General features: G+C 48.3%; 1 protein-coding gene across 3 annotated transcripts in view; it reads right to left on the bottom strand.

The window, feature by feature from the left end:
* The window catches only part of HOMER2 (homer scaffold protein 2), a 96,668-nt gene that overhangs the window by 13,271 nt on the left and 58,888 nt on the right, over positions 1 to 24,509 (bottom strand). For all 3 annotated transcript variants that reach the window (XM_078078827.1, XM_078078826.1, XM_078078828.1), the window contains 3 exons: positions 19,490 to 19,621; positions 7,015 to 7,107; positions 2,354 to 2,460 (listed from right to left, as the gene is read on the bottom strand). In XM_078078827.1, coding sequence (XP_077934953.1) covers positions 2,354 to 2,460; positions 7,015 to 7,107; positions 19,490 to 19,621 — 332 coding nt within the window. The remainder of the gene's footprint in view (positions 1 to 2,353; positions 2,461 to 7,014; positions 7,108 to 19,489; positions 19,622 to 24,509) is intronic.

The raw sequence follows: 24,509 nt of genomic DNA, 5'->3' as shown, positions 1-24,509 counted from the left end.
AGCCACAGGCTCTGAAGCGGGTCTCCGAGAGTCTCACGAGTCCCCGACACCCCAGGACCCCGGGTGTGACAGGCAGCCCGGCTCCAGATGATAACCTGTACCCCCTCCAAGCCTGCTGGGGAATCCAGAGCCGATGACCAGAGGGCAGAGGGGACAGTGATAGCGTGGGTCCCCCTCAGGGGCGGGGGAGGACCACAGGTCTGCAGGACACCTCCACGGGACCAAAACAACCTCCTGTTTGTCTTTCATCCAACGTGCTCCACTAGGAAGTAGTTTCGAGAAACAAACTGCAATCAGGCTCCCCTCAGGGGCTGCTGGCTTTCCTGTTCCTTCTGTCTCCTGGCTTTGCAGCCCACCCGAGTGCGGAGCTGCAGGTGCCCCGAGGCCAGGGCTGCTCAGGACGCACAGGACCCACGGGACACGCGGGGCGTGCCCTGCTCAAAGTGTCCGGCTTCTAATCAACCCTGCTGGCTGAAGTCACTTCTGTCTCGAAAGGCCTTTTTGGGGGCTGGGTGAGGGGTAAGTAAATAGGACTGTATCTCAATAATCTGGTTATCTTCCATCCCACAGCTTCAAGGATGTAGGGACGTGACTAGAAATTCAAGCTTTCAGTTTCAAGCACCACAGGCAAAAAAGAAAAAAAAAAAGTAAAATGAAATCTGATTAATTTCAGAGTTGATGATTGAGAATTTAAGCTGATTTAGGGAAATGGCTTCACACCCATTCCTATAATGCTCTTGTTCATTAAGTTGGGATTTAAAAACCTTTGTTTTTAGGGGTGAAACATTTTCATCCAAGAAGTATCTTGTGTCTTAAACAACAAAAGAGTGAAAAGCAGGCAGGACGGTGGAGAAATTGACTAGCCATGTGACCTTAGGCAAGGACTCACTTTACCCCTGGGACTCAGTTTCCTCATCTGTAAAATGGAGATATTAGTATGATCCAGCTTTTCAATGGGTCTAGTCTGGGGAGAGCAGCTTCTCAGCCACAGAAGGGCTGGGAGAAGCTGGCCAAGCCCCTGCCCGGGGCGGGGACAGGATGATTCCCAAGGACCGCAGTTCTGAGCGTGCTCATGGGGCCAGCCCAGCCGTCAGGAAATGGGCCACATTCTCAAGGTAGGAAAACTGTAAGCGCGGCCTGTGTAGTCATTAAAAATTAAAATCGTGTTATGTATCATATGATCTCACTGATATGAGGAGTTCTTAATCTCAGGAAACAAACTGAGGGTTGCTGGAGTGGTGGGGGGTGGGAGGGATGGGGTGGCTGGGTGATAGACTTTGGGGAGGGTATGTGCTATGGTGAGCGCTGTGAATTGTGTAAGACTGATGAATCACAGATCTGTACCTCTGAAACAAATAATACATGTTAAAAAAAAAAGATAGGAAGGGAAAAATGAAGGGGGGGAAATCGGAGGGGGAGACGAACCATTAGAGACTATGGACTCTGAGAAACAAACCGAGGGTTCTAGAGGGGAGGGGGTGGGGGGATGGGTTAGCCTGGTGATGGGTATTAAAGAGGGCACATTCTGCATGGAGCACTGGGTGTTATACGCAGACAATGAATCATGGAACACTACATCAAAAACTAATGATGTAATATATGGTGATTAACTAATAAAATAAAATAAAAAAACAAAATTAAAATCATGTTGATATTATTATGGGGACTGTGTTAAATTTATACATCAATTTAGGGGGAACGGATTCTTTTTAAAATATGAAGGCATTTCTACCACCTCCCAATAGAATATATCTTTCTATTTGTTTAATTATTCATTTATGGTCCTCAAAATCATTTTACAACTTTCTTCACAGAGATACTGTGCCCTTAAGTTTTCTGTATTTTATGTTTCTAGTTCATGTAATTGATGGTTCTAGTTCGTATTGTAAAGGAAATCTCTTCCTCAAATACATATTCTATGTGATGTTTGTACATAGAAAAGCTATTGATTTTTGTGCAAGGTTGTATTATTTTTAACAGGTTTTTATAGGTTTTTCTTGGATGTTCGAGATTCAGTCTTATGCTATACAAATAAATGATACATTTGGCTCCTCAAAAGCCAAAACAAAACACAAGAACAGGGACACGTCTCTCTCACACTTAGACACACACGCGCACGTCTTCCACATGCTGTGTACTCTCCCACACACTCAGGCAGACACACACACACACTCCTGGTCTGGTCGGCCAGACAGAGAACAGCCATGAAGCCAGCTGGCCTTCCTTTGGCCCGCAGACAAGACCAGACACTCTGAGCAGGACCCAGTCTCCTCGTGAAACCCCGCCTGGCGGCAAAGGCCGCGGGGAGGCACTGACCTTGGAGAAAATGCCATCTGGATTTAAATACCCGTACCTCTGTGTCAAGGCGATCTTCAGCTTATCGTTCTCAGACCTGAGGTGCGTGTCAGCAGGACCCACATGAGAGGCCTTTTCATCGTCTGTCCCGTTGACGCTGGACACCTGCGGAGAAGACGGGGTTTCACACCCAGACTCCTGGCCAAAGTGAGTTACCTTCACACACTACTGCTTGCAGTAGCAGCAAATCAGGCATAATGAGAGAGTGTGTTCGTGAGCCGGGGAGAACCAACTCATCAGGACGCGGCAAAGACCAGCACGAGAGGCTATTAATCACTAAATTCTACCTCTGAAACTTAATTAAAAAAAAAAAAAAGAACCATGGAAAAGGCCCGGAGGAGTCCAGGGGAATCTGAGAAAGTCTGTGAACTTTATTGACCAGAGTGCACCCGGGGCCCTGGGGCCATCTCGTTACTCAGCTTTACAGATCCATCGACAAGCTTGCATACCTGCTCTCCCTGATTTAACACAGAAGCCACGGATGAGAGGGAGAGCAGGGGTTTACAACAGGGAACAAGAAACAGTGAATGAGGAAAAAAGAAAAAGTATTTTCAAAGCAAGGACAACTTATAGCCCCTGGGGCCAGAGAGAGAGCAAGACGCACAAAACAACCAGGGATCAGATATGGATGTGCGCATGGCCCCCACGGCTCGTTAGCATTATGAATATTCTGAAATATTTTCTGTAATAAGTCATACCACAGGGAGGTAAAATCTCATCTGATCTTGGATAAGATCTTAGATCTTATTTAGCCTCCACTGAGCATAAAGGCAAAGGAAGGAACCATGAAGGGAATGATGCATACATTTGACTAACGCTAAATTTCTGCACTGTAAAAAAAAAAAAATGTCATAAACAAAATAAAAAATGCACAAAAACCTGGGGAAAATATCTGCTGCTGAGCATTTGCATATATGAAGAATAAGATGTTAATACCTTTCCTATATTGAAAAACTCTTAGGGGCCCTGTCTTTTAGACCCACACGCTGACATATTTATGGATGAAATAAGATGTTTAAGATTTGCTTAAAATTTAGGGGGAGGGGGATGGGGGCACGACGAAACAATTGATCATAAATTCCTAATTGTTAAAGCTGATCTGTGTGTCCCATGGAGGTTCATTATACAACTCTGCCTAGCTTTGAATATGTTCAAAAATATCCATGTTAAAAAATAAAATTCTTAGAAATCAACACAAAAAGGGGGTGCCTGGGTGGCTCAGTCGGTTAAGCGTCTGCCTTCAGCTCAGGTCATGATCCCGGGGTCCGGGGATTGAGCCCCGTGTCAGGCTCCCTGCTTAGCAGGGAGTCTGCTTCTCCCTTGCTCTCTGTCCCTCCCCCCAATCCTATCTCCGCTCACTTGTGTTCACACTCTCTTTCAAATAAATAAAATCTTAAAAAAAAAGAAATCAACACAAAAAGATGAACACTTTAATCTTTTTAAAAAAGGAAAAAAATACACAATTGACATTTACAGAAGAAGAAATGGATAGAATCAATAGACACAAAAAATATTTAATCTCACTGGTAAAGAAATGCAAAATGAAAAAAGCCAACAGAATACATTTTTCTTCTGTCAAGTCAACAAAGCTTTGTTGGTGAGAGTGTGGGAGGAAAAAAATCGCTCTCAGTCACTGCTGGTGGGAGTTAGAATCATACATTTCTGTAGGTTAAGTCGGCAGTATTTACCAAAGCTTTTAAAATGTCCTTGTCTTTTAATCCAATACTTGCACTTCAAGAATTTATCCTGCAAAAAATTACCAAATGCACAGAGATGTGCAAGGACTTTGATCACAGTGTCATTTATATTAGTGAAAATTAGAAACCACATCGATATCTCAAAGTGTAGGTTAATGGAATAAGTTGCAATACAGACAAATACTAGTCATTAAGACAGTTTTGAAAAGGGATATTTGAAAACACAGGGGAATGATCATGAAATATAAAGTAAAAAGGTTAGGGGCGCCGGGGTGGCTCAGTCGTTAAGCGTCTGCCTTCGGCTCAGGTCATGATCCCAGGGTGCTGGGATCGAGCCCCACATCGGGCTCCCTGCTCCGCGGGGAGCCTGCTTCTCCCTCTCCCACTCCCCCTGCTTGTGTTCCCTCTCTCGCTATCTCTCTCTGTCAAATAAATACATAAAATCTTTAGGAAAAAAAATAAAGTAAAAAGGTTAAAAAGAACGATATAAAAATATACTAGAAAAGTATATCAGGAAGATACACACCAAAACATTAACAATATCTTTGTGTGGTGAGAAAGCAGATCATTCTTATTCTCTTCTTTAGAGTATAGCATAGTTTTGATTTCTGCGGTAAATACCTATTGCTTTTACATTACATCACATACATAAGACCCATATAAAATGTTTAAGATCTTCAAATATTTGGAAAACTTGGCCAAAGTGTTCATTCCCTAAGAGATTCAGGAAAGCAAGCAATTGTATGATTTCTAATAAAAATGCAAAGAAAAGTGTACAATGATCTCTACATCTGGGGAAACATCAGGAAGATAAATAAAAACTAAAGCTTGGAGACAAAAAATTGATATACAATTAATACATATATATAAATAGCACTTTATGGGTATAGTTGATTTTTTTAAGGTTTAAAATACTTTTTTGGGGGGGTTGCCTGGGGGGCTCAGTCAACTAAGCATCCGACTCTTGGTTTCAGCTCAGGTCATGATCTCAGGGTCAGGAAACAGAGCCCCACGTCGGGCTCCGTGCTCAGCAGGGAACCTGCTTGAGATTCTCCCTCTCCCTCTGCTCCTCCCCCCATGCCCATGCTCTTTCTCTCAAATAAATCTTTAAAAAATAAAATAAAATACCTTTTTTTGGAAAAACAAACATTAAAACAGAAACCTTATATAAAGAACTTCTGATTATTGAAGTTTAAAGATATTGCTATAATATGCAGTGTTCAGAAAAAGACTGTATTAGAAACTCTAGATTACGGACCATTTCCGGTGTCCAACTTTAAAGGTCCTCAGCGATTACTCAGTACGGTAATTAGTATATGAAATTAACAGTATCACTCAGATTATATTAAAGATTCTTTGGAAAGATTCAGGAAAGTTCCTGCACCTGAAGCCTAATACACATTCCATAAATTCACACAGGGCACCTTTTATATGCTGAGCCAGGACAGGCGCTGGGAAACCCTGGGTCCTCAGGGCCAGCCCCAGCAGTGGACAAACCCAGAGCCCTCTGCTCTGCAGCACGGACAGGCTGAGTGTGCTCCTGCCTCAGGTTCAGTGATGGGGAGAGCTCTCCTTCTTGGCGGTCTTCACTTGCTCTCTTCCCACAGCTGGGTGCATTTCCCCAGGCTCTAGCTTTACCCTCTTCTCCCCACTGCTGCTGCTTTTTTTTTTTTTTTTTTAAGATTTTATTTATTTATTTGCCAAAGAGAGAGAGAGCACAAGCAGGGGGAGCAGCAGGGAGAGGGAGAAGCAGGCTCCCCGCTGAGCAGAAAGCCTGATGTGGGACTCGATCCCAGGACCCTGGGATCATGACCTGAGCCGACGGCAGACGCTTCACCGACTGAGCCACCCAGGCGCACCCCCCTCCCCACTGCTTCTTGGTACACACAAGACTTCAGCTATTATTTTTTCAAAGCAGACAGTCAAGTCGAAAATGTCAATCTTGACAGCTCAAGATGCCCAGTCTCCTGGTTCTCTTCCCACGGGCTGTCCCCAACATCCGTCCCTTCCTCTTCACCCCTGTGGCTGCATCCTTGCCAACCTTCCTGCTGTCTGTGGTTCCCTGACTTCCTCACCACCTGTGAGCAACCCTCATGTCAATTCCAGAGAAGCAGTCATGCAACACCTCCAAGGTCTGCCCAAACTCCCCAATAACAATTAAGTAAATAATAATTAATAAACTAGTAATGAAGAATTCCAGGTCTTCTGCAGAATCTCCAGGTGCCTCTCTAATTCCTCCCACAGCGCACCTCTCTCTCGGCCGGGAGTCTGCTGCACCATGCTTATTCCTAACCCTGAACCTTCCCCCCCCCCCCCGATGTCTCCCCTTCCCTGTCTCTATGCACAGAACCTTACCACTTGGTCAAGCCTTCTGCCCACCACTACTTACACCAAACCAGACATCAAGAATGTAGGTATTTTTACTTCGGGTTAAAATAGATTCCTTTCAATCATCACACTTTTAAGTAGACAGAATGAATACTCAATTTCTGGCAAAGGGGTACCTCCTTTGCTAATCCAGAGCTGTTAGAATACCATCTCCCATCCGACTTTGTTAAAACAGGGAGATAGAGACAGGGGTTCTCTAGCATCAGCCAAGTTTTCTGTCTCGAGGGCACAAGGTACCCGTATTCGTCAACGCACATCCTTTGTGTAGACTCACACACTGCCTCGTCTCTGGTATTGAAACATAGTGACAAAGAACGCCTCTTAGCAGCCAGGGGCATGCAGCAGTTCTAATCTCATGAACTGCTTTCTGTCAAAAGTACATCAGCGCATATGGAAAATTCAAGAGTCTCATACAAACATGTCATATCACCTCAGTGGGAGCAGGCGAACAGTCAAAAAAAGCCTTCCAAATGCCCTCCTGCTAGAAGTCCCTATTTCTCGTCAAAAGTGACAAGGAACAAAGAGTCCCAATTACTGATCACACTCAGATTTATTTTGTACACACATTACTTACCTGGGAATGATTGCTCGAGGTCTCGATTTTCTCCTGGGACTTGTCTCTGGCTAGTTTGGCAGCTTCTTTCACCTCCTGAAATTTCTCTGCAAACTGAACATGAACAGGAGTTACTGAGGTTGTTCTCAACCTCACACATGGCTGGTCTTCAGAACCCACCTTTGTTGCTTTGCATTTATTTTAAGTCAAAAAACTGTATAAATCCAGAAAAATAATTTTGAGATTAAAAAGAAATGAACATAAGGAATGCTTCTTCCAGTAAACTACCAGCCCAGGTCAGATCTGAATCTTTTTTTTTTTTTTAAGATTTATTTATTTGAGAGAGAGAGAGAGAGAGAGTGCATGCGCATGGGGGAGAGGCAGAAGGAGAGAGAATCTCAAGTCAACTCCCCGCTGAGCACAGAGACTAACACGGGGCTCGATCCCAGGACCCTGAGATCATGACCTGAGCTGAAACCAAGAGTGGGCTGCTTAACTGAGCCACCCAGGCGCCTTTGATCTGAATCATTTCTAAGCTGCTGAAGCTAGTTTAATAATGAAGTACTAAAAACAAACACCTCCAGTGAACAGTAACTCATAGAAATGCAGGAACATAACTATAGCTGTAGCACAGAAGGGATCCACGAAAAACTTCGTCATCTCTATGGAAAGATCCAAGAACTTCTACAATATGACAGAAACCAACAAGATCCCAAGAGTTGGGGAGAAGAAACTGTTCTAGATTTTAAAAGCTTAAGATATAAAATAGCAAAATGCAAAACAGCAAAAGGCAACATGCAGCCTCTGACCGTATCCTGTGCTGAACAGACCACCTGTAATTGGGGGGCAACTGGGGCACCTGGGTGGCTCAGCTGGTTGAGCATCTGGCTCTTGGTTTCAGCTCAGGTCAAGATCTCAGGGTTGTGGGATCAAGCCCCACTTCCGGCTCTTTGTTCAGTGCGGAGTCTGCTTCAGATTCTCTCTCCCTCTGCCCCTCCCTACACATGCTCACTCTCTAAAATCAATAAATAAAGTCTTAAAAAAAAAAAAAAAGAAAGGCCAATGATGTTATGGTCATGAGGGAAAATGTCATTATTTTTTTTAGAGATAGTTACTGAAATGTCTTGATGTCCGCGATGTGCTTGAAAATACTTCAACAACAATAAAATAAATGAAGAAATGTGGCGAACGCTAACAAGGGTTAAGTCTAGTGATATGTATATGGGTGTTTATCATACGATGCTCTCTACTTAAAAAAAATGTTTCTAATATTTTCATAATAAAAAAAAAATCTTCAAATGCCAGAGCAATCAAATCAATCACGGGCTTACAGACCTTGACAAGACAACTGATTTTAATTAGCAAATACACTGTTGGAGCAGAGAACATTCTGTGATGGATGATGCTGGCATTACAAAGCAAGAGAGAGCTACATGTGATTGCTGAGGAACACAAAGAGCTGGCAAGGTGCAAGGCTACCCACAATTCTACGGCTTTTGCTGAGAACGCATTAATTTTGGAGTGCGGGCTACCCTCTCAGTATCTTCCCGACGCAGGCGACAGTGGTCTGCTTTGGAAAACCACGCCAGATGACAGACAGCGGTGAACAAGGCGCCCTGGCTGGAGCAGAGAAGGCCAGCCCTTCCGCTCCGGCCCGAGTTGCTCCTGCACGACCGTAAATAAAGCCAGAGCCACGGGGCTTCGTATTTAACCATCCCACAGCTGCCGGAGGAAAGTCACGTTACTTGTTTAACACACGTGAGGTCCAGCAGGGAGGGACAGGGCCCCTCCCCACCCTGCTTCCTTTTAGGGGGCCCTTAAAGGGAACACATTGTGTCAGAAACTCCTTGATGGCAGGCTCCGTGCCTCTTCTCTCAGCATCCTTGCCAACAGCTGCAGGAAGCAGGCTCAAATCAGTGCGTTCGGTGAATGAAGGAACTCTGGGTTCTAGACCCACACCTCCCACCCCGGCCACTTGAGAGACAACTCACATCAAAGGCTCCGGTCTAGTCTAAGAATGGTGCAGCTCTTCTTTTGCTGCACAAATGAGAAAGCGCTCGGTGAGGAGCTGTGGTTCGGGGTCTGGGAGTATTCCGCTCCCTCCTCCTGCTTCCTGAGCTTACCTGACCGGATCCACCCAGGAATAAGCAGGGCATCCCTCGGAACATGAACACTATCCCAGAAGAGGTTTTGTGCAGCCACCATAAAGACCTTTCAATCTTATTAAGACATTAAAAGATTGGATTTGGGGCGCCTGGGTGGCTCAGTCGTTAAGTGTCTGCCTTCGGCTCAGGTCATGATCCCAGAGTCCTGGGATCAAACCCGCATCGGGCTCCCTGCTCTGCGGGGAGCCACTTCTCCCTGTCTCACTTCCCCTGCTTGTGTTCTCTTCTCTCGCTGTGTCTCTCTCTGTCAAATAAATAAATAAAATCTTTAAAAAAAATAAAAATGAAAGATTGGATTTTTAAAGGTCTTATTTTCAATGTTTTTGTGCCCAGTATCAATTAAAAGTCAAATGTGATTTGAAGAAAACTGTAAGAGACACCCTCACGAACTGAGCCTCAGCCATGCTGTACTCAGTGAGGGGAGGGATGCCTCTCTCCCTGCAAGCATCTTCATGTTTTGCCAGGCTACCCAATCAAAAGTGCTCTCTTTTTCACAGATCCTTCTTGTCCCTGTCAGGGTCCCTTTCTCTCATGGGTCTTATTTGAAGTTGCTTTTAAACTAGGTTGGAAATGTCATTAACCAGTGTCACGCTCATTCAGTCAACAAACATGGTCCAAGCACCACTCACTCCTTCAGTGAACAAGTGTTTCCACTGTCCCTGAGTCGGGCCGTGCACGAAGCTGGGTGCGGGGGCGAGTACACCGTGCAACTATCAGATACGGCTCTGTCTCCCAGGAGGCCAAGAGTTGAGTAGAAGACGACACTAGCAACCAAGTCAGTACATAAAATTCTGCCAGGCTTTGACAGAGCAAGTCACTTCTGGACAGAGCTTGGGGCCTCCGTCCCCTCTGACTCCTACTTCAACCCTGAACATCCCTACCTGGTGAAGATCTTAATTCTACTCTTGGAGACTCTTAGCCTAGGATATAAACCTTCAGCTCCAATGGCTTCTTCCTTCTTTGTCCCCGGACCCCTTCACGGCCCTACCCTGCTCCCCTGGACCCTCAGGACAACCACATCTATATGTTAACAAGTTTAATGGCTTCTTAACACATGTTGTCTCCTTGGCTCCTCACCACCATTCTGTAGGACAGGGATTCTCATCTATGGTGTCCAGATAAGAAAGTGCAGCCTCAGAGAGGTGGGTCAAGCCCATGGTCACACAGCTAATAAATGATAAACCTGAACTTGGGCCCAGATCCGTCTTCCACATATCCGGTTACCATCTTCAGCCAACAAGGATACCAAGAGTCTTGCCCATAGCAGTTGCTAAGTATTTACGGATTTGATTTTCCATTTGCAAAGAGAAGCCGCATAACTTTACAATGTAAAATAGAATTGTACTCGCGGGGCACCTGGGTGGCTCAGTCGTTAAGCGTCTGCCTTCGGCTCAGGTCATGATCCCAGGGTCCTGGGATCGAGCCCCGCATCGGGCTCCCTGCTCTGCCAGGAGCCTGCTTCTCCCTCTCCCACTCCCCCTGCTTGTGTTCCCTCTCTAGCTGTCTCTCTCTCTCTCTGTCAAATAAATAAAATAAAATCTTTAAAAAAAAAAAAAAAAAGAATTGTACTCGCTCCCTCTTTAAAAGAAAATTACTTATCAAGGCTTCAACTCAAAACAGGCCACGGGGAACTTTACGGCCAAGACAAGGCCCGAGGCACAGAACACTAGGTAAGGATTGGGGACCCGACTAGTTCCGACTCCTCTCCTCAGCTCCATCAAGTAACTGTCCTTCTCGGTCATAAAAGGGAGCCTGCAAACAACTGTCACACGTATACCTAAACACACATCCCTACGGGACCGCAAAGTGATGCTGTTGGTATCAGTAATACCAGCCTAGAACATCTCAGCAAAGGGAAAAGGACGCATATTCTTGGCTTACAGGGACAAGAAGAGAAGAGCAGCTGGAGGGTCCAGTCTCACCACGCACTCCCAGCCACCCTCGGGTGCTCAGGATACAGATGGGGACAGGTGGGTCCCCCAACGGCCAACATCACACAGGCCATCGACACCAACACCAGACACTACGGTGTCCTGAGACCTACCTGCTTAACAGCTAGCTTAGGTAAGCTGCTCCACCCTGACCCTTATCAGCCTTCCAAATGCAGGCCACTGAACCACGCGGGGCCCCGGCCTCCTCATCTACACGACGGGGGCAATAATGTACCTCCGTGGACCACCGGAGGAGAAGAGATGGGGCTTTGCTGGGTGCGTGGCAGGGGCTCAACAAAGGGAACGCTGGCATCTCTGGCCTTCATTTGATCAGTTTTGTCAAGTAAAATAAAAGCGAAAGCCTGGAAACCACAACCTTTAGGAAGAGAGCACCGTAAGAGGGTGGATTCATTCACTCGGAAATAGGAACCAGTTATGGCTACGTGCCAGGGGCTGGCTGGGGACACCGGAAGACTTGAGATTTGGTTTCTGTCCCCAGAGAAACTCTGAGTTTGTAGAGGATTTGGCTTTACATTCCAATGGGTGAGAATCGGAAAGAAAATTTCAAAAAATAAGCTTAAAATGCAATGAAGTAGGATAAACCTTATCAGATAAATTTTAAATAATCATTCTACAAGATGTGCTGTATCAGTAGATGCACAATGGAAACCGGCCCTGCCATTTATATCAACATTAGCCGGGGACAGAGGAGGAACCTTACACGGATGGGAAAGATGATTCAACACACGAGTGATACAACTTTAGTAAACAGAGGGAAACGAGTTTCAATCCTTACTACAAATGAGTAGCATGATGCACTTTCAATGAGGGAAAGGGGTACATATGTTTTTTAAAAATCTGGATGCATGGTGTGCCCGGGTGGCTCAGTCAGTTAAGCGTCTGCCTTCAGCTCAGGTCATGATCTCAGGGTCCTGGGATCAAGCCCCGCATCGGGCTCCCTGCTCCACGAGGAGTCTGCTTCTCCCTCTGCCTGCTGCTCCCCCTGCTTGCGCGAGCTTTCTATCAAATAAATAAATAAAATCTATTAAAAAATAAATAAAAAATAAAAATCTGGATGCAAACGGAATTGAACATTTATCAAACTTCTGCTTGAGGTGAGAGGGTAATTATCTAAATTTGGAAGAAATAAAAATCACAGGAGTGACAGACTTGAATACACAACCTTGTAGAGCTTTTGAACAGAAAAGGGAAAAAACACGAAATCAGAAGAGAAACAACCACTGCGGGGGGTGGGGGGTGTTATCCATAGCTAGGCTTGTACCACAGAGAAAGGGCCATTATCTTTAGCAGAGAGAGTTTGTGCACACTGAAAAGGAAAATATGAAAAACCCAACAGATAAATGGCAAAATTCACAAATAAAAAAAACACAAAAAGTCAGCAACTGATAAAAAATGATTGTTTAGTCCCACTGGAAATGCAAATCAAAATAATGAGGTACTATTCTTTGCTTGCTAAATTAGCAAACATTAAATACAATTAGAATACCCAGTGTGGGCAAGATATTTCCAGGCCATTGTGCGGTGGCGCAAGCCCCACCGAGAAGCAATTTGGAAATGTGGATCATCAGTGAAAAAAGCATTCATACCCACTGACCTAGTGATATCACTTCTGGGAAAAGATTCTATGAAAAAAATTGAGAACATTAAAAAAAAAAAAGGCTTCAATACAAAGATGCTAATCCTATCATTATCTACAATAATGGAAACCTAGCAGTAACGAAGGAGCAGCAGAGGATTGTCCTTAGGTGAAAAATCCCCTGACTCCAAGTCTTCAGTTTTCTTTTTTTTTTTTTTTTTAAGATTTTATTTATTTGCGAGAGAGAGAATGAGAGACAGAGAGCATGAGAGGGAGGAGGGTCAGAGGGAGAAGCAGACTCCCCGCTGAGCAGGGAGCCCGATGTGGGACTCGATCCCGGGACTCCAGGATCATGACCTGAGCCGAAGGCAGTCGCTTAACCAACTGAGCCACCCAGGCGCCCTCCAAGTCTTCAGTTTTCTAATCTTCCCCCTTATTCTAAAAAAGCACATATGCTTGTGAATTTAGAAAGGGCAGCTTAGAAAAAAATATCTTTTAAACCTATAGTCCTATCACCCAGCGATACGCACTGACCACATACACTTCCAATAGCTTCCTATCTGTGTATATGCACCCATTACACATATTTTTTAAAAGATTTTATTTATTCAGAGAGAGAAAGAGAGAACGTGAGTGGGGGTGGAGGGGCAGAGGGAGAGAGAGAATCCCAAGCAGACTCTGCACTGAATGCGGAGCCCAACATGGGGGTTGATCTCACAACCCGGAGATCATGACCTGAGCTGAAATCCAGGGTCAGACGCTCAATGGACTGAGCCACCCAGGGGCCCCATGACACATATTTCAAAAATAGAATGATATACCTCATTTTATAGCCACTTTTGCAATTAACAGTATGACATTAATATTTCCATGCAATTACATGACTTTCTATTACAGCATCTGAATTGCCATGCATCATACTACCCTGAAGGATATACTGGAGTTTATTTCACCTGAATTCTTTTTTTTTTTTTTTAAAGACTTTATCTACTTATTTGACAGAGAGAAAGACAGTGAGAGAGGGAACACAAGCAGGGGCAGAGGGAGAGGGAGAAGCAGGCTTCCCGCGGAGCAAGGAGCCCGATGCGGGGCTTGATCCCAGGACCCTGGGATCATGCCCTGAGCCGAAGGCAGCCGCTTAATGACTGAGCCACCCAGGCGCCCGTATTTCACCAGAATTCTTACTGCTGGACATTTGGATGGTGTTTTGGGGGTTTATTTTGTTTTTTTTTTGCTTTTGCTGTTACAAATGATGCTGCAAGGAAAATCCTTACAGCTAAATCTGTGCTCAGTTAAAATTATTTCCTTAGAATAGATGCCAATAAATGGAACCAACAGATCAAAGGATATTCAAAGCACACAGGTTTCTGAAATGTATGCCAAATTTTCATGTCTTTACTTATTAGGATCATTTTCTGCAATTATTAAACTTGCAGTAACAATCCGTAAAAAAAAATTAAAATCATCATCTTTTTTATCATTATCATGCTAGAAAATGAAAGACTGTTGTTTGCTAGAAAAATGAAAGACTATTGTTTTATTTTTGGCCTTGGCCATCGAAGACCCTGTGGCAGACACTATTTGCTTATTCAGAAATCATTTCTTGTTTTCTCTTGGCTTAACAAAATCTCAAATTTGACTGGAGCAGGAAATTTCCTAGGTGGGAGAGAATGAGAACCAGTCTAAGCTGGTCATGGCAACTTAATTCTCACTCTCTTCCCCTCCTCCACCCCTCATCCCCCCATGGGAAGGTGGCCTAGGGACCCAAGACTGACTGTTAGACCCAAGGAGAAGTCTGCCAAGGGAGCTCACAGGGAAGCTGCTGTGGTACGACCCTTCTGCCTTCTCCCTGTTGCCATGAATGCAGATGTGATGGACAGAGCTTGAGAAGCCATCTTAGCATCATGAGGAAAAGGCCAATAAAAGAAACAATCGTGCAGAGCCCTCACACCCAACATCCTGGGGCCACCATATCAATGCTGGCAATGGCCTGCCTCAGGACTTCTGTTTTGTATGAAAAGAATAGCTCTATTTGTTTCAGCCCTGTTACTTGCAGCCCAAAGCATTCTCACTACAACATATCAAAAGAATGATTAATATCCCCCGCTTTAAAACAACGACCCTTAAATCAGAAAGGGAGAAGATAGAGCAATGTTCTTCCAACTACACGGACTTGGTGAGGTGAACCTAAGGATACAAATTTGAATTACAGATGAAATGAAATTACAGATGAATTTAATGAAATCATTAAAATGGGTCAACAGCAAACGCCGTGTGTGTGTGTGTGTGTGTGTGTGTGTGTGTGTGTGTGAATCAATCACAGAGCACTAGCAACCCCACCCTGGATCACCTCCTTTGTGGCAGGATGTGCTTCCTTCTGTCTGTGATAAGTGACCTGGAACCAAACTCAGGACAATGACGTCTCAAGGTCAGCTGCCAGAAAGCACCTTCACTTTAACCACTGGCTCACTCCCACATCTGGATCTCCTTCCTTTTGTCTCTATTCGGCAGCTCTTCCCTTCATCAGCATGTGCAAGCCCCTTCCAAGGGTCTTCAGGAGGCCGAGGTACCACGTCCCCTCCGGTGGGTGGACAGATGAGCCCCGGTTGACCTCTGGGAATGTGCAGCAGCTGTTACTTTTGGAGAGCCCGTCTCAAGAGCAGAAAGCGTCCCTGTCACACTTCCAGGACTGTGGTGTGAAGGGGTCCTTAGGGTGGGAGCAGCGAAGGCCAGGGTATCTATTTTCCTTCGGTGGGGGCGAGGGGTAGAGAGAGACGTGTGTATAACGTGTGCTTAAATGGAAGTAGCCACACCGGCGTTCCTTCGTCTAGCCTCGTTACAGGGTGTGATCACCGACCCTCCTCTAGGACGTGGGTGGCCGCTCTGTGGAGTCAGGAACAGGCAGCCACAGCTGTCCCCTCAGCCACACGCCTCGGGGGCCCTCAGGCCCGAGCCCCTCTCCGCCAGCTAACTGCCAGCCTCACTTGATGGTAATTCACCGGAGTGAGGCTAACCGTTCCCTTCACAGAGAAGGGGAAGAAGTTGACTCGAAACATCTTGAACAAAGGAGACGTGGGCTAAGCCTTGGTGACAACGGCAGGTCGCGGGGCGCACGGACACCCCAGCGCCGCCAGAGAAGCCGGAGTGGCTCGAGAGGACAGGGCCCTCCTCCTCAATGACAGCACATTTCCCTCTGCCTGGGAAAAATGAGGAGCGGCCGCTCGGGGAGGCAGGCATGGCCTGAGGTCTCCCCGGGTCTCAGGGGCACAAGGAAGTGAACTTTAACAATTTGTTCTGATTTTTGTTTTGAGTTCTTCCTGCTTTCGATTCTTTTCATTAAAAATGTTCCCCGTTTATGTTTCCTAGCTCTTCTGATTCCTCCAAAGATTGAAGAAGTTCTTCCAGGCAGCGGAGAGTGATTCTGTCAGACTGGGCTTCTGGAAGGCCTGGAGCCTCAGGCGGGGTCAGGGGCACGCGACCTCACAGCCCGCTGGGGCCCTGCCTCCCACGGGAGCCTCTGCGTCTCCACAGGCTTCCCCAGAGCTGTGAGGCCACCAGCCGGTGTGGGGAGGGGGTCCCCCCCACCCCTGTCCCCGCCAGGCACTCCTTCAGAGGGAAAAGGCACCCAATCCCTGCTGCCCACCTCGGGCAGGGGTGCTGGTATCAGCTGTTCAACAAATCACCATCATACTTGCTTCCACGTCACATAAATTCTCTGATTCTCACAGCCCTTGCTCTTCCTCGTTTCAGAAAATGGCAGTTCCATCCGTCCATCCGTCAGTTTGTCCTCATCCCAGAGCCCCTGCCGCCCACCGTCCACTCACCAAGTCCCACCAGCTCAGCTCTTCGGTAGTTCCCAAGTCTCTCTAGCTCCTACTCAGGCCCTCGTCATCCGTGATCTGGACCAGAACAGCCTGGTCTGCCGGGAAAATCTACCTACAATGCCGAGGTGATCAATCTGATCATTTTCCTTCTTGGCTTGAAATCCTTCACAGGCCACAGTCTCAAGTCCAGAGCCGGCCTCTGGCCACAGCCTTGGCCACCCCAAAACCCGTACACCCTATTCACAGCCCCCCTCCTGGGGAGTCATGGCTTTGCTCATGCTGCTGCTGTTATGTGGAGGATGATGGAGAAGGGAAATCCTCCCCTGGGGGCATGATTTGGAACGGCTCCTTGTCCAGCGTGCTCGAGGCAGGTGGCCTGGGGTCAGGATCTGCACTGAACCCTGGGGAAATGGCCAGGGGCCTCACTGCCTGGGCAGGGACCGGGAAGAAAGCAAGCTGGAAGGTTAGTGACAAACAGATTTGGGAATAGTGACATCGGTGGAACCCGGGGGCCCAATGGAACTGGAGTCTGAAAATACCCACATTCCACGTGAATGCTTGCAACTGGCTGAAAGTCTGTGTCCCCTTCAAATTCTCACATTGAAATCCTAACCCCCAATGTGATGGATTAGGAGGTGGAGCCGCTGAGAGGTGATGAGGTCACGAGGGGGGTAGCCCTCATAAATGGGACTGGCACCCTTATAAGAGACCCCATAGAGCTCACTTGCTCTCTTGCCAGCATGTGAGGGCACCGTGAGAAGTTGCGGGCCTTCCCCGGAAGCTGACGGCGCCGACACCCCGATCTCAGCCTTCCAGCCCCCGGAGCTCTGAGAAACCAGCTCGTGGCGTGTACAAGCCATCGGCGTGTGGCGTTTTGCTGTACCAGCCCGAGCAGACTAAGACGATGCTCTCCCGAACTGCACACCCCCGCACCAAAGGGAATCCTTAAAACCAGGGGGCAGGAAGGGCCGACCTACGGACACCCAGGCCTTCTCCTCCTGCAGGCAGCCTAGGGCCTGGGGGCCCCTGTGACCCTGACTGCTCCTGCCCTCCAGGCCACCCCAACCTCTGACCTGCGAGGGCCCACTGCCAACCACAGTGATCCAGCTTGAGCCCCGAGTTCTGCATCGCACCCCTCAGTGACCAGCCAGCGGCTTAGTGAAAAGCTGACTGCACTGGGCCCCCTCATCCGGGGCAAACAGGGACTCGTCCTCACGTGACGGACACGACGGTCTGTCGCGGCTATGCGGGCCCCGCTGCTCGGAGACCTGCTTAAGGCTGTCTATACCACACAGCGCTGCCTCAGACCAGCAAACTCACTGCTCCACAAACGAAATGGAAGCCAAGCATTCTTGGTCCTCCCACCTTAGAGAACTCTGCTGGGCCGTCTGCGGGAACACACACTTTCCAGAGTCGTGGGACGTGGTGCTTCCCCTCAGAGGAGAACTATACCCACAATTATACCCAATGACCTAGACTCAAGAAGTTTGCTTCCTTCCCTGTGTGTCAGGGCCCTGGCGAACTGGAGAGGAGGTTTTATTTATTATTAGTTTTTAAAGATTTTATTTATTTGAGAGACAGTGAGAGAGCACGAGCAGGGGGAGCAGCAGAGGGAGAAGCAGACTCCCTGCTGAGCAGCGAGCTGGACTCGGGGCTCGATCCCAGGACCCCAGGATCATGACCTGGGCCGAAGGCAGATGCTTAACTGACTGAGCCACCCAGGCGCCCCTGGAGGGGAGGTTTTGGTACCCAGGAAAGAAGGCTTCTATGAGCAGGTGGGCACGAGAGGGATGCTCAGGGTGCCACCAGGCCATTTTGGGTCTCTGGGGCTCCTTAGGGAGTGGCATCCCCATGGAAGTACGTGCAGATGCGGAAGAGGACCATCTGTGGGTGTCCTCCATCAGGGGCTCATTTCTGGCTGGAGGGAGGATGGCTGCATCTGCGGGCAGGGGCCTCCTTAGAGATGTGTGTGTGCACACAGCACACGCTCACGTGCTGGACAGATGCGAGGTGCAAATCCGAGGGCCCCTGCATGGTGGCTTCCTGACTTGTCTTCATCCCCCTTCTCTGAAAGCTGTCTTCAGCATACACAGGGAACAAGCAGCCAGGTCCATACTAAGTGACCCGGTCGAGTCCCCTGGAATCTGGAATTTTGTGAACGCCTCAGGGGACGGACCCCGGTCTGCATCCTCGGCACCTAGCACCACGTCGGCCCAGCCAGAGTTCGGTAAATATGTTCACGGCAACCGTCTAGAGAGAAACAAGTCCTGAAGCCGAGCTTCCTGAAGGCAGCCCGGCTCCAGCCCTTCCCTTCCCACTCTCCCTCGGATTCTCTGAGACCCTCTGACGTCCTTCCCGTAGTTCCTGGGTCCTGGAAAGCAGCCAGTGTTGCTTCCGAGCAATGCCTTGTCCACACCCGCACAGGCTCTTCCAGCAGCCTACACGGAAACCCACTCGCTCAGACAAGCCCTGGCCCCGCAGTCAGAGGCGCTCAGTCTGTTCCCGCAGACCTTGGGGTTCTCGATCCGCTCAACACCTTTCTGACGGTCCACGGAGTGTGTCCCAAGCCGCTCAGAGAATCGAATCAAAGCTATGAATCCTTTCCCCAGAAAAAACAAGCGACCCGCACCCCAAACACTGTGTGACGTCGTAAGGGCTGCAGGGACCCCAGGGCGGGAGCTGCTCGCTGTCAGCATTCAGCAGCCCCTCCCTCTGCTACCGGGCACACGGGGGGCACAGGGATCGGGGGGCCCCACGCGGGGAAGGAACCACCGGCAGAGCAGTTTGCTGGGGCTGCGACCTCGGGCTCTGCAGGAACACGTGTCACGTGAGCTTTCCCTCCCCAACGACGCCTCCACTTCGAGGCCCCTGGGGTCTCTAAAAGGGCGTCTGGTCGGGCAGCCGTGCGGCGCCAGAAGGGCTAACATCAAGGACTGGAGAGGAATCCTGCTCGGCGCCTCCGGGGACCGACCGCGTTACCTTCGTCAGCTGCTGCTCCGAGGAGAACCCCAGGCCGAACACCGTGTTGGCTCTGCTGTCAGCCCACTGCCCGAACTTCTGCGACGTCTTGGTGAAGGTCATATTGGGTGTGATGGTGCTGTTTATAATCACCTGCAGGGAGAGCCAGAAGACCAGGGGGTGAACACTGGATCTGACACGGATGGAGGGCCTTACAAAGCCTCGGGCTGGTGCAACTGGTGCCCAAGTGCGCGCCCCCCTCTGCCGCACCTGCCCCTGGGTCCCCCGGCACAGGCCATGCCGACTCGGACACACAACCACGGTAAGGGGTAATTTCAGAGGCTCGAAAACAGACCGTCGCTCTGAAATAAGATCTCACAGTCAGCGGGAGAAAGTCTGCCCTAAGGAGAGAACAGTATCCCAAACTGCTGTCTATTTCCTCAAAGCTCCCGCACATCAACGGCCCTTAAGGGCCACTAGCCACGCCGCACACTCTGGAGGAACTGCGCTGTGCACTTTTTTAAGCACCTGGAGCCACCGTGTGCAGCCTGAACAACTTAGAATCTCCGTCAGCGATGGGGGCTCGCTGTTCCCTGACAAGAAGAAGGTATGCTCCAATCGGGATAATCTGTGGACGGTTCATTGACAAAGAAAGTAACAGTAGAGGTACGAGCTGGGTATAGAGAAGCTGTCGGCCGTGGTGCAGGGACTGGGCGCTAAATGTTGCCCCCTCCTTGGCCTAAAAGGATGAGAGGAGGAAGAGGTTACAGGCTGGAAGGCCAGAGTCACGGAGAGCAGGCTGTCGTGACATACCCGTCCACGCACAGTGTCCCCCCGGTGGGGAGCCAGCGGAACAAACACCCTCGCTTCTCCCCCGTGGTCTCCTGCCACCAGCCAGCCCCAACCAGAAGCCAGAGGCCCCGCGGACCCAGGGCTGGAGTCTGCAGATCAGCCTCCCGGAGACCAGAGCAGGGCAGCAAGGGCACAGAACGAAGCTGCAGGGGTAAAAGGAGGATATCCAGCACGCGGCATGTTCACGCATCGATATCTACTGAGCATCTACCTGTCAGGCATTCTGTTAACCAAAGACAAGAGACGGATGAGTCAGGGTTCCCGATCCTCCCATTGCAGGAAGTCAGGAAGAGGGGAGAGACGTGTCAATAAATAATCCCCGAACGACTGATAAGTGTTAGTAAATAATCAACGATAGGCTCACGCTGGCAGAAACCCTTCGAAGCGCCACTGATAATTCCGTTTTTTACAAACGGAAGGTACGTGGCAACTCCACATCAAGCAAGTCTGTCGGCGCCACGGTCCCAACAGCAGTCGCTCCGTTCGTGTCTTGGCGTCACATCTGGATTATTCTTGTAATATTTCAAACATTTTCAATTAGTGTACTTGTGATGGTGATCTGTGATCGCTAACTGCAACTCACCAAAAGCTCCGGGGACAGTTAGCATTTTTCTGCAATAAAGCATTTTTTTAATGAAGGTCTGTACTTCTCTCAAACGTCATCCGATCGCACGCTCAGCGCCAGCAGCATGGTGTGAACGTACGATTATACTTCCTCGGGAAACCGCAGCACTCACTGGACGCGCTTTGTTGGGACATTTACTTTACTGCAGTGGTCTGGACCAAAGCCACAGTATCTCTGAGGTGTGCCTATAAATATTCTGAAGGATGAACCTACTAGCAGTTTTACTTATTAAGGAAATGTGCGTTCTCAACAGTCAACTCTGAACACTTACAACTGATACAACAGGGAAGAGAAAACGCTGACTAGCATGGCCTGGCTTTCCGTGGTAGGAACTTCAATTATTTTGCTGAAGGACAGACCTTCTGGACACAGATTCTTACCTTAACTAATAAAGAGAGCCAGGCAGGGAGTGAGAGTCACCTCTAGAAACAGAGGTATCAAAGCTATGTGTATATGAAAATGCCCGAGTTTTCTTTTTTTTTTTTTAAGATTTTATTTATTTGAGAGAGGCAGTGAAAGAGAGAGAGAGCACAAGCAGGGGAAGAGGCAGATGGAGAGGGAGAAGCAGACTCCCCACGGAGCAGGGAGCCGGATGTGGGACTCGATCCCAGGACCCCGGGATCATGACCTGAGCCAAAGGCAGACACTTCACCGACTAAGCCACCCAGGCGCCCCCCTACTGAGTTTTCTAAGAAGGCATGAGCTCAAGTATAAACCTTGTTTATGTGGCAAACTAACTTCTGGAAGTTAATACTAAGAGCAGCAATTACTATTTATTGAGCACGTCTTGAGTGCTTTACTTGTATCAGCCCACGTGAGCCTGTGAGGTGGGACTATCCCCTCCGTGTCACCGAAGGAGAAAAGGACCTGGTAAGGAGCAGAGCCTAGAGATAAAACTCGGAACCTCTATACAACGTGCTTCTCGTTCTGTACCAGACGACCTCCCTTTGTCCCCACCCGCAAGATCCCGATGCCTCCACCGCACTCCGGGTTCTTTCCCTCTGACTGTGATAACTCCTAGAAGACCAAAGTCCACGTGAGTGAAGGCACATGATCAAGCATTTTCCAGATAACTGGATGCAAGCAGGGCGGGTCCAGAGCTCTGCCCGCGTCACCTGACACTATCAGAGATGGGGGCAGGGGAGTGGGGCGTGGAAAATGCGACCTAAACCAGGGACAAGCATAAAGGAATGCTTCTGGGACCACGAGGTTGGCTGGGGTCTGGCTCAGCCCCTGGGCAGGACTGAAATGGTGGAATCAAAACAGGCCTGGGGCAGGCGTGTGGCGGGGCGCTGGATCAGAGTGGATCAGGCGATCCCAGAAAGCCAACCCCCGTCAGCTCCGAATTACCAGAATCCTGGGAGGGCAAAGCAATCAACAGACTCATTCAGAAACCTGGATTCGTTCTAGATCTTTGTGCGCTTGTGCCTCTAGGCCGGCCTCCACATCCCCTCCCCAAAGCCCTCTTGAAAGGCAGAGGATGGAAGCGGAGCAGAGTATAGGACACAACTCTGAAGCTCGCCCCAAACACGCTGTCCCGGGTCAGTCAGGCTGGAATAATAAAGGCGAGGGCCCTTGGTAGTTCTTTGCAATGAATACTTCCTAAGGCACTTTTTCATACAGTCTTCTATCTCATCCCCATTTTCACAGATGGGAAAACTGAGGCTCAACAAAGTCAAATAACATGTTCAAGGTCACACAACTAATAAGTGGTTAAAAGGAAAATAATGTATGTACTACTTACAAAGCAATGATTAACTGGTTTCAAGAGCTAAATCTGTATCCTGCTTGGGGGTTCATTCAGCTTCTCAAATCTGTAGACTCGATTTTCTTTTTTTTCGGAAAATTCTCAACCATTCTACGAATATTGCTTCTGCTCCATCTTCTCTCCTCTCCTCTGGGACTCCAAGTACACAAATGCTAGACCTCCTGAGTGCATCCAACACGGTTTATGTTCTTACCAGTTTTTCACCCTGATTCTTGGTTCTCTCTGTTTCAATCTGGGTATGTTCTATTGGTCTGTCCTCCAGCGCACTAATCCTGGCTACTGATCTAGCCCATCTGCTGCTAAACCGAGTCATTGAACTCTTAATTTTAGACTTTGCATTTTTTTAGTTCTAGAATGTCCATTTGATTCTTTAAAAAAAAAAAAACATTCGAAGTCTTGGGGGGATATCCTCCTTCCTGTCACCTACTTTGTCCATTTTCCCCTCCATTTCTTTGACTCTATTAATTAATCATAGTTCTTTAGAAATCCTTGACGCTGACTCTAATGTCTGGATTATTTTGGAACCTGCTCCTACTAATCTGGGTTTTGCTTCTCTTGATTCTAGGCATATGGTCTTGCCTTTCTGGGGGTCCAGTCCTTTTTCACTGTACGGTGGGAAATGGGTATGAAAGAACTTGTTAGGGCGCCTGGGTGGCTCAGTTGGTTAAGCAACTGCCTTCGGCTCAGTCATGATCCTGGAGTCCCGGGATCGAGTCCCGCATCGGGCTCCCTGCTCGGCAGGGAGTCTGCTTCTCCCTCTGACCCTCCTCCCTCTCATGCTGTCTCTCATTCTCTCTCAAATAAATAAATAAAATCTTTAAAAAAAAAAAAAGAAAGAACTTGTTAGGATTCCATGTGACATTATTGCCTACAAGAGAAAGTTTCCCCCTTTTGTCCGCAGGGAAGTAGGGAATATAGGAAATCCCTATTTCGCTCAGGGACGGAGCTGGGTCAGGGCCCGGTTTCCGTTCTGGTGAGGCTCGCTCTGCCTCTGCCTCACCTCTGTTTTTAGAGCAGGCCCACTAGGGCTTTCAGTTGGGATCCTGGCAGGTCTTTACCTCCTCTTCCCGGAAAGACTTTAGGGGATTCCATTCTGTTCGTCAGAGGTCCTCAGCTTTGCTCTGTAGCCTCCCAAATTTTAACCTCCAAATTCGGCAAACCTTCGAAGGAGAAACTGCCCATGTGCCTGGGGCCGCTCATCCACAATTCTGTCACTCAAGCTCCAAAATCCTTGCTGATCTGTATTTTCCCAGGGGCCAAGCATGGATTTTCAGCCTTCAGCTCCTCCCGCATCGGCGAGTGCCCTCCCCAGGGGAGGGGGCAGAGAGAGGCCCAGCATCGATTCCCCACTCTCTCTGGGGCTTTCATGCCTTTGCTGTTCTTTTCCAGACCCCTTGGCAAGGTCTTCGCTTTCTAAGCACTGTAAACATGAGGGCAATTTTACTCGACCTTTCAGCAACATTCAGCCTGTTTTGCTGTCATCATCTCTGGCAGTCCTCATCGCTCTGGAATTTTAGTCCCTCGTGTCCATGGTGTTTCTACGGTTTTCTTAAAGCCTTCCTTTCTTCCTTCCTTCCTTTCTTCTTTTAAGATTTTATTTAATTATTTGAGAGAGAGAGAGAGAAAGAGTACGAGTGATGGGGACAGAGGGCAGAGGGAGAAGCAGACTCCCCACTGAGCAGGGAGCCTGACCTGGGGACTTGATCCCAGGACCCTGGGATCATGAGCTGAGCTGAAGGCAGATGCTTCACCGACTGAGCCCCCCAGGCGCCCCTCTCCAACACCTTTCAACTGTC

Source organism: Halichoerus grypus, chromosome 8, assembly GCF_964656455.1.
Source record: "Halichoerus grypus chromosome 8, mHalGry1.hap1.1, whole genome shotgun sequence".
NCBI classification, from domain to species: Eukaryota; Metazoa; Chordata; class Mammalia; order Carnivora; family Phocidae; genus Halichoerus; species Halichoerus grypus.
The sequence above is the reverse complement of the archived record's forward strand: the minus strand, read 5'-3'. Positions and strand labels throughout refer to the sequence as shown.